Below are 9435 nucleotides of genomic sequence, written 5' to 3'. Positions count from 1 at the left end.
ACTCTGAAAATAATCATTGCTTCATTTTGTTCTTTATCCTGAATATTGGATTTATTTGGAAAATGAAAAGACTTTTGCTTCCCAGCACAGAGAGGGAGAGATGAATGCAAACAGAAGTAAACAAAGTTCAATGATACAGTTCAGTTCAGTTTGTTGACCTCCAACAGCAGGGCCTTGGGCGGTTGTCCAACAGTCTGTGAAACGTTTAAAATGATTTCATCTGCATTAAATCCAACCAAAGATAAGGGAAGTCACTGATGAGGTCACACATGTAGCCATAAAGTTGTGACAGAGACGTATTCCTGAAAACCCTCTTGATTTTAATCAACACGTGCATTTCCTTTGGCATCACCTTCCCAATAAACTTTACTCTTATCTCCTCAAACTTCAGTATTGGTTTGCAGTATGGCCTGGTGTTGGATGTCCATTTTCACAGTATCCAATATCAACTATTGAAATGACATTTAGTCAGGAAAATTATTTTGGTGACACAGTAATTCACTCGTCTCCATTTCTTTGTACATGAGCTTGTGTTGACTTTAAGATTTGGTCCTGGTGCCCTTTTTAGTCTCTACTAAAGCATTTTGAGGTTAAAACATGTTTAATCATTAAGCTCCACTATTTACCCATTACTTATCAGCTGAGCAAACTGAACCAGTAAGACAACAAAAACAAACTTATGTTTCGGGAAATGACTACCATACAACGTTGGATGTTTAAAAAAGTCTGTTGGATACGTTTTGTTTGAAAGGGGCTGTAAAAAACAACAACCAGGTCACCTTTTAAACAAGATACAGGCAGTCAGAGGTATCATAAAGCCATAAAGTTGTTACAGAGACGTCTTATTACCAAATCCTGAAATGTTCCTGAAAATACGAAAGTCCTGAAAGGCAAGGTTTTGTTGTTGGTTTATCTCGTACATGTGAGATATTAATTTGTATGTAGGAGAAAACTTTGAGGGTTAATTAGGTTGTTTTGAGGGAGGTGCCTGACGTACGATACAAAGGGAAGTGAAAGTTCAGCAAAATGAAGCTTAAACAATTTTTTTTACCTTATTAGTTAACTACAAATGTCTGTAAAACATAACAGGATGTGCATAGGTGGCAACTTGGTTAAGCAGTGTAGATATAAGGTCCGATGGAATCATGTTGTGCAGAGACTACGTGTTCCACATGGCTATTTACTACTCACTTAATATTCACGGCTACGTAGGAGTTACTATCTCTATAAACTTGCCCATAAAAAAAACAACAGTAAGACAACAGATATCACAATAGATTTTAAGTCCATTTGCCAAATGGATGTACGCGTGAAGCAAACTCACATGTTTAGGGAAATGACCACCATACAACCTCCAGGGGTCAATGGTTTTCTGTTCACACAAATGCACTGCACATCTTTCTTCTCTGACTCTGTTTGTTTCTCTGGCTGCACGATGGATGCATTGGAGAGGTGGCGTGTCGTGTGTCTGGCGGCTCTTTCCGTGGAGGATATTGAAGATTTCTATCTATTCGGAACCTTGATTACAGGTCTTTTGCTTATTGGATTAGGCATTGCTCTGGTTAATCGAGATACACAGAAAACGGTGACAGCTGTCCAAAGCCCCATAAGGCTGCCTGAGATGACTGATACGATGGGCAGAGCTGTCGGCACTCAGGCTGTGGTCACAAACCGCACTTTGGAAAAAATCTCGGAGCGACTGACGGCCCTGGAAAAGTGACTAGATCGATCCGGAGACCAGTATTGACAAGATGGTTAGCTTGGAAATGACATGCTGCCACTTCGCCTGAGACCAAATTCCAATCTTATCAGGCTTTCACTCTTATTCATTTCTTTGTACATTAGCTTGTGTTGACTTTAAGATTTGGTCCTGGTGCCCCTTTTTGTCTTCACTAAAGCACTTTGTGGTTAAAACATTTTTAATCATTAAGCTCCACATAAATGATTAATACAACGAATTTGCTGAAATTGTGCTATTTGCTCATTGCTTATCAGCTGAGCAAACTGACAGAGTAAGACAACAAATAACTAAAACAAACTCATGTTTCGGGAAATGACGACCATACAACGTTGGAAGGTTGAAAAATCCAATAAAAGCAGCCAGAGCAACCACATCAGTCAAAGTTTTAGTGACTGAGCAGTGTTGAATCAACTTGGAAGATGAATTTCATCATTTTATTTTTCACCTTGCTGTTCAGCGGCTTTGTTTTGGCGCAGGAAGGAGACGAACCTACTCCTAGAAATTCTGAACTCCTGAAAGTGATCGGTGACATGAAAGACAAACTAAGCGCTATGGAAACCAGGACAAGTGAGAGTGAAAAGCAGATTCTGGAACTGAAAAACAAAGGTAAAGTGAAATTTAAAGATTTAATTTAATTTAATGAATAAATTCTTCATTTTGCGTATTGTGATTATTACATGTTATTATTTAGTTTGGAGGACTTTTTTTGTTTCAACTCAAATGAAAAAAAGTTTGATAGAACGTGTCAAGTCATAATGCATACGCCTCTAGTCAGTATAACAACTGATGCTTTCATTGTCCATGAGAAGACTCTGGAAATTCTTGTGTGATTGCTGGCCCATATAAGTTCAAAACTAATTTAGAGCTGTGTAGAGTCTGCACACTTTTCTTGGGGATCTGATGAAAGCCTTCAGTGGCTGGAGTCACAAGAACTATCTCCTACTGAACACCTCAAAGACCAAGGAAATGATCAGAGATTTCACAGGTTCAAGCCCCCCTTCAGCCAGTGAATACCTGTGGGGTGGACACTGAGGTGGTGCCAAGTTATAAGTATGTAGTTGTATACCTGGATAAAAGAAAGGAGATAAAAAGTCATAATTATGAGATAAGTCATAACTATGAGATAAAAGGTTGAAATTATGAGATAAAAAGTCATAATAATGAGAAAATTCATAATTATGTTTTTAAAAAAAATACATTTTAAAGGATAACTAACTGACACTGTATTGTGTGGTTAAAAACTAAAACCAACTAAAATTAAAATGTCCTTCGTTTTCATCTTTGTCAACATTTTTCCGACAGGATCACATTCATAAATGTTTATTGGTTGGCTGAGTAAAATATATAGATATTGGTTTATTTTGTTGATCCTGTCAGAATGGATCTTGCTCAAGAAATTATAAATTTGTTTAACCTACAGGCTGAGAATAAAGTGATAAGAAGCATACTTACAGCTGTATATTTCATTTGTTGATTCATATGCTACAGTAGAGTGTTTTGTTTGACACAGAGACAACCACGGTGGCATTCACTGCAGCTCTAGGAGGAGGGGGCGCGGCCTATGGACCGTTCAACATAGCAACAACTTTAATGTACAAAACTGTCATAACAAACATCGGCAACGCCTACAATCCATCAACAGGTAATTCTCACAGTTTCTCATTTATCATAAAAATAGATCATGTTTGTATGTGTATGTAAAGGAGTGAGTGTAATGCACAATGTTACCCCAAAAGTTGATCCTTGATATTAAATGAAAGGGCATTGACAGTGTGGGAGCCAAGTTATATTTATAGAAGTACAAGTTAATAAACCATTTCAGTGTGTCTTTATGTTAACTTAAAATCTAAATTTGTTAACGTCAGATAAACATAATTAAATGTGATTCATGTTCATGTAAGAATAATATTTGTATAAATATGTTATTTTTTGTAACTTTTGTGGAGCAGTAAGGCAGGTTACTATGGATGCTCATTTCCACCAAAAGAAAAATGAAAACTTGGCTTTTTCCCCATATTAAGTCGAAATGATGAGATAAAAAGTCAAAATTATGAGAAAAAAAGTCATAATAATGAGAAAAAAGTTATAATTATGTTATAAAAACTATAATTAAAAAAAAGGATCACTAACTGACACTGTATTTAGTGTTAAAAAACTAAAACCAACTCAAATTAAAGTAAAAATGTCCTTCGTTTTCATCTTTGTCAACATTTTTAATACAGGTTCACATTCATAAATGTTTATTGAGATTGGGATGTTACACGACTATGTGAGTCTATTGCCTTCAAAAAGTTCATCACTTTTCTCGAACCAAGATTCAAAACACCCAGAGCTCCAAGAGTTAATAACCTTATTGGGGCTGAGATGGACAAGGCAAAAGAAATAAAGGCAACATTTATTGTGACCTTTTTGAATCTCGCACCCAACAAATACGCCATTACAAAAAAAACAACGAATATCAACTAAACTAAAACAAAGCATTTTCCAAAAAAAAAAAAAAAGCAAGCTCACTCTAAAAACTAATTCAAACAAACTGAATTTTAAAAAAAAGTACAACTGAATTAAACCTTAAACTATTTAAAAATCCAAAACTATTATAACATTATCCACCACTCTGTTTGTTTCCACAGGTATCTTCACTGCACCTGTTTCAGGTCTTTATTACTTTACCATCTTCTATCATGCTGGAGGGCAATCCGTGGCACACCTGACTCTTTACAAGAACAATGAAGTTGTCGTCATTACGTCTGATCACACGTCAGCGTCTGACACAGCTGATAACGGAGGAAATGCACTATTCGTGCAGCTGCAGTCAAGAGACCAGGTGTATGTGCGCATGGATGCAAACGCACATGTTTGGGGAAATGACCAACATACAACCTTCAGCGGTTTTCTTGTCACTCAAATGTGAGAATCAATGCACTGCACATCTATTAATTTCTGAATGAAGATGTTTAAATGTATGAAAATCTGGCAACCTGTTGAACCAGATGGCAGTTGCTTAAATAAATTAGTGAGTTTAACATGAGACTAGTCTTATGTACTCGTATTATGCTGAATTAACCCTTTATCAGGCAAAGAACTATATTTGGTAACTTCAGGTAATATTTCGAGAAAAAAGTTGCCAATTTACTAGATTAAAGTGTCAAATCTACAAGAAAAAAAGGCGCAGATTTAAGAGATTTGAAAGGGCAAATCTGCGCGAAAAAAGTTGCAGATTTACGTGAAAAAATTTTTTCACGTAAATCTGCAACTTTTTTCGCGCAGATTTGCCACTTTAAATCTCATAAATCTACAAAAAAAAATCTCGGAGATTTGCCACTTTAATCTCGAAAACTTTTTTCTCAAAATATTATTTTGGTATGTTTTTTTTTACACATTCTGGCTGTATGTAATATCCTCCAATATTCTCTAGGGTTGAAATTTGGAATTTGAAAGTATTTCAATGAGTGTCCTATTAAGGGTTAATGCTTTGATTTATTTGGAAAATTGTAGAAAAGAAGATATTGCTGCTCCAATCAAATTGTTTCGTTGTAGGTTTTTCCACATACAAAGAGACAAAAGATGAATTAAAACTGTGAACATCCCTTTGATTGCTGTGAAACTTTGGTTTCTTTGCTCTGGTGGTGATTTAGATCGCCAGTGTTAACTTAGCTTATGTCTTTTGACTGTGTCAGTGTTATCATCATGTTTTGATTGGTTCATGCTACAGTACAATGCAAATAATAAAGTTTAATTTTTATCTCAATCTTAGTTCTCAAGTGGTGTCATATCAGTGCTGATCCATATTACAGTTCAAAATGACTTTAGAGCCGTGTCTGTAAGGCCTGCACACTTTTCTTGGCTATCAAAAATAATTTTTAACTCAAGTGTTAAAGTGCATGTTTATTATTTTTTTAGTTAACGAAGGATAGAAATAATTACTACAGTAGGTCAAGGTCAGACAGACAGATACATTTGATAAATGGACGGTGGACTGTGATAACATCAGGGATAATAATAAAACCATAAGTCCAAGACTTTATTGCTTTATTGTTGTTATTGTTGTAAATATATCACAAATAAATGGGTCAATGAGGAAGGGAACACTGTTATTTCTATGATGTTATGGCTGAATAATAAAGATGTGCTTTTACTTTCAACGCTGATACCTGCACTTCTAAAGAAAAGGGGGATTTCAGCAATAAATTGATAAACTACAGGGGTCAGTTCTGGGAAAATATGGATTAACAATATTGAAAACAACCCATAAAATAAGGCATGAACTAGTTGATTTTTGTAACATTTCCTTGAAACCACAGTTCCTTCTAATGTGCCACACCTCCAACCTGGTTGGCACTGGCAGAAAAATATATAGATATTAGTTTATTTTGTTTATATCGTCAGAATGGATCTTGCTCAAGAATTAATACATTTGTTGCATTGATAGGCTGAAAATATTTCATTTGTTGATTCATATGCTACAGTACAGTACAGAGTCTTCCTTTAATTATTGGATTAGTGACATTTTGTTTCTTCAATATTTCATCTTCAATATTTCACTGATCCTTCTATAATTTGGTGTGTGTGTGTGTGTGTGTGTGTGTGTGGCATTATGTGCTCAGGGCCATTGAGCAACACATTGTATTCTCACTTGATATTGTTGCCACTGAGAAAATAATGTTGCAATCATGTGGTGTAAATCCTGTGTAATAGAAGATTTCTACAGGTGTTTATATTGTCAGTCAGGTTGTAATCCTAGACTGTAGCCTGTCAGTGTAAATCTGCTATGATAGAAGAAACTAAATGTGTTTATATTGTATTTTAGGTTGAAATCATTCATTGTAGCCTGTCAGTGTAAATCCGGTATACTAGAAGATATTTACAGTTGTTTATATTGTACTTAACAAGTTATTATTCAAAGGTCCCGCTGGCAAACTCTGCTGTTTTTTTTCTTCATCGAAAGGGCGAAATCATGTCGGGAAGTTGTCAAAACAACAAAACAGCTGCCTGCTTTAGTTACTTTTCCAGTTGAGATTTAACATAAAGTAGTTAAACTGAGCGCTATCTTGATAAAAATGAAATGCTGCTTACATAAATGCATCATAATATTAATCCAATAATATATTTGGAATATATAAAATAATCTGAGTGGGTCCATTCTGCATAACGAGTACTTTTATTTGAAGTTTCAGATACTTTAAGTTCATTTTGATGCTGATACTTTTGTACTTTTACTTCAGTAATTTGTGAAGAACTTTTACTGTAATGGAGTAATTTCACAGTGTGGTATTAGTACTTTTACTTCATTAAGTTGTGAATGCAGTACTCTTGGTGGTAGTGGAGTCATTTCACATTGTGGTATTAACACTTAAATAAAGGATGTTAATACTTCTTCCACCACTGGCAACACTCTGTTGTCTCCACAGGTGTCTTCACTGCCCCTGTTGCAGGTGTTTATTACTTTTCCATCTTCTACCATTCTGCATCAACCAACCCAACACAGCTGGAGCTCTTAAAGAACACTGAGGCCGTGCTAATGACTCACGATTTTGCCGGACGAACTGAAGCAGACAGAGCTGATAACGGAGGAAACGCAGTGTTCGTGCAGCTGCAGCCAGGAGACCAGGTGTCTGTGCGGATGAATGCAAAGTCACATGTTTGGGCTTACAAACATCTTACGACCTTTAACGGGTTTCTGGTTTCTCAAATGTTTGAAGTCAATGTCTGAGATCATAAACATAAATACACTAGACTAGACTAGCATTCATTCACCCATCCACCCACCCATCCATCCATCCATCCATCCATCCATCCATCCACCCACCCATCCATCCATCCATCCATCCATCCATCCACCCGTCCATCCATCCATCCATCCATCCATCCATCCATCCACCCACCCACCCACCTGTCCATCCATCCATCCATCCATCCATCCATCCATCCACCCACCCATCCACCCATCCATCCATCCACCCACCCATCCATCCATCCATCCATCCATCCATCCATCCACTACCATTGTATTTCAGGAACTATTGATACAGACGACTGTTGCTCATGTAATAAAGACTCTGAAAATAATCATTGCTTCATTTTGTTCTTTATCCTGAATATTGGATTTATTTGGAAAATGAAAAGACTTTTGCTTCCCAGCACAGAGAGGGAGAGATGAATGCAAACAGAAGTAAACAAAGTTCAATGATACAGTTCAGTTCAGTTTGTTGACCCTCCAACAGCAGGGCCTTGGGCGGTTGTCCAACAGTCTGTGAAACGTTTAAAATGATTTCATCTGCATTAAATCCAACCAAAGATAAGGGAAGTCACTGATGAGGTCACACATGTAGCCATAAAGTTGTGACAGAGACGTATTCCTGAAAACCCTCTTGATTTTAATCAACACGTGCATTTCATTTGGCATCACCTTCCCAATAAACTTTACTCTTATCTCCTCAAACTTCAGTATTGGTTTGCAGTATGGCCTGGTGTTGGATGTCCATTTTCACAGTATCCAATATCAACTATTGAAATGACATTTAGTCAGGAAAAATTATTTTGGTGACACAGTAATTCACTCGTCTCCATTTCTTTGTACATGAGCTTGTGTTGACTTTAAGATTTGGTCCTGGTGCCCTTTTTAGTCTCTACTAAAGCATTTTGAGGTTAAAACATGTTTAATCATTAAGCTCCACTATTTACCCATTACTTATCAACTGAGCAAACTGAACCAGTAAGACAACAAAAACAAACTTATGTTTCGGGAAATGACTACCATACAACGTTGGATGTTTAAAAAAGTCTGCTGGATACGTTTTGTTTGAAAGGGGCTGTAAAAAACAACAACCAGGTCACCTTTTAAACAAGATACAGGCAGTCAGAGGTATCATAAAGCCATAAAGTTGTTGCAGAGACGTCTTATTACCAAATCTATCTTAATTACAAATGTCTGTAAAACATAACAATCCAATCCCCTTTATTTGTATAGCACATTTAAACAACACAAACGTCTCCAAAGTGCTGTACATAAAATCAACAATAAAACAAACAATTCCATATACCAATCAGCAATAAATAATAAGTGTATAAACCTAAAATGATGCCATAAATAGAACAATACAATCAAACAGATAAACATAGTAAAATAAAATAAAAGATGTAGTTAAAAGTAGTAAAATAAATAAAAGAAATAAAAGACACAGAGGACCACAAAACTCACGCAGTGAGTGATAACAGGACTGTGCATATGTAGCAACTTGGGTTAAGCAGTGTAGATATGAGGTCCGATGGAATCATGTTGTGCAGAGACTACGTGTTCCACATGGCTATTTACTACTCACTTAATATTCACGGCTACGTAGGAGTTACTATCTCATACGTGTGAGATAAACTTGCCCATAAAAAACACAGTAAGACAACAGATATCACAATAGATTTTAAGTCCATTTGCCAAATGGATGTACGCGTGAAGCAAACTCACATGTTTAGGGAAATGACCACCATACAACCTCCAGTGGTCAATGGTTTTCTGTTCACACAAATGCACTGCACATCTTTCTTCTCTGACTCTGTTTGTTTGTCTGGCTACACGATGGATGCATTGGAGAGGTGGCGTGTCGTGTGTCTGGCGGCTCTTTCCGTGGAGGATATTGAAGATTTCTATCTATTCGGAACCTTGATTACAGGTCTTTTGCTTATTGGATTAGGCATTGCTC

The 9435-nt window shown here is 36.4% G+C and overlaps 1 protein-coding gene across 1 annotated transcript; it reads left to right on the top strand.

The window, feature by feature from the left end:
• Window positions 1–2116: 2116 nt before the first annotated feature.
• On the top strand, window positions 2117–5489 carry LOC131988980 (complement C1q-like protein 2). Its single transcript, XM_059354125.1, has 3 exons — window positions 2117–2347; window positions 3252–3383; window positions 4372–5489. Exons 1-3 carry the CDS (start codon window positions 2161–2163, stop codon window positions 4650–4652), a joined length of 600 nt encoding a protein of 199 aa, XP_059210108.1. The 5' UTR covers window positions 2117–2160; the 3' UTR covers window positions 4653–5489.
• Window positions 5490–9435: the final 3946 nt, after the last annotated feature.

The sequence above is a fragment of the Centropristis striata genome, chromosome 17 (genome assembly GCF_030273125.1).
Source record: "Centropristis striata isolate RG_2023a ecotype Rhode Island chromosome 17, C.striata_1.0, whole genome shotgun sequence".
Lineage (NCBI taxonomy): Eukaryota > Metazoa > Chordata > Actinopteri > Perciformes > Serranidae > Centropristis > Centropristis striata.
This window is presented reverse-complemented; position numbering and strand designations above follow the sequence as displayed.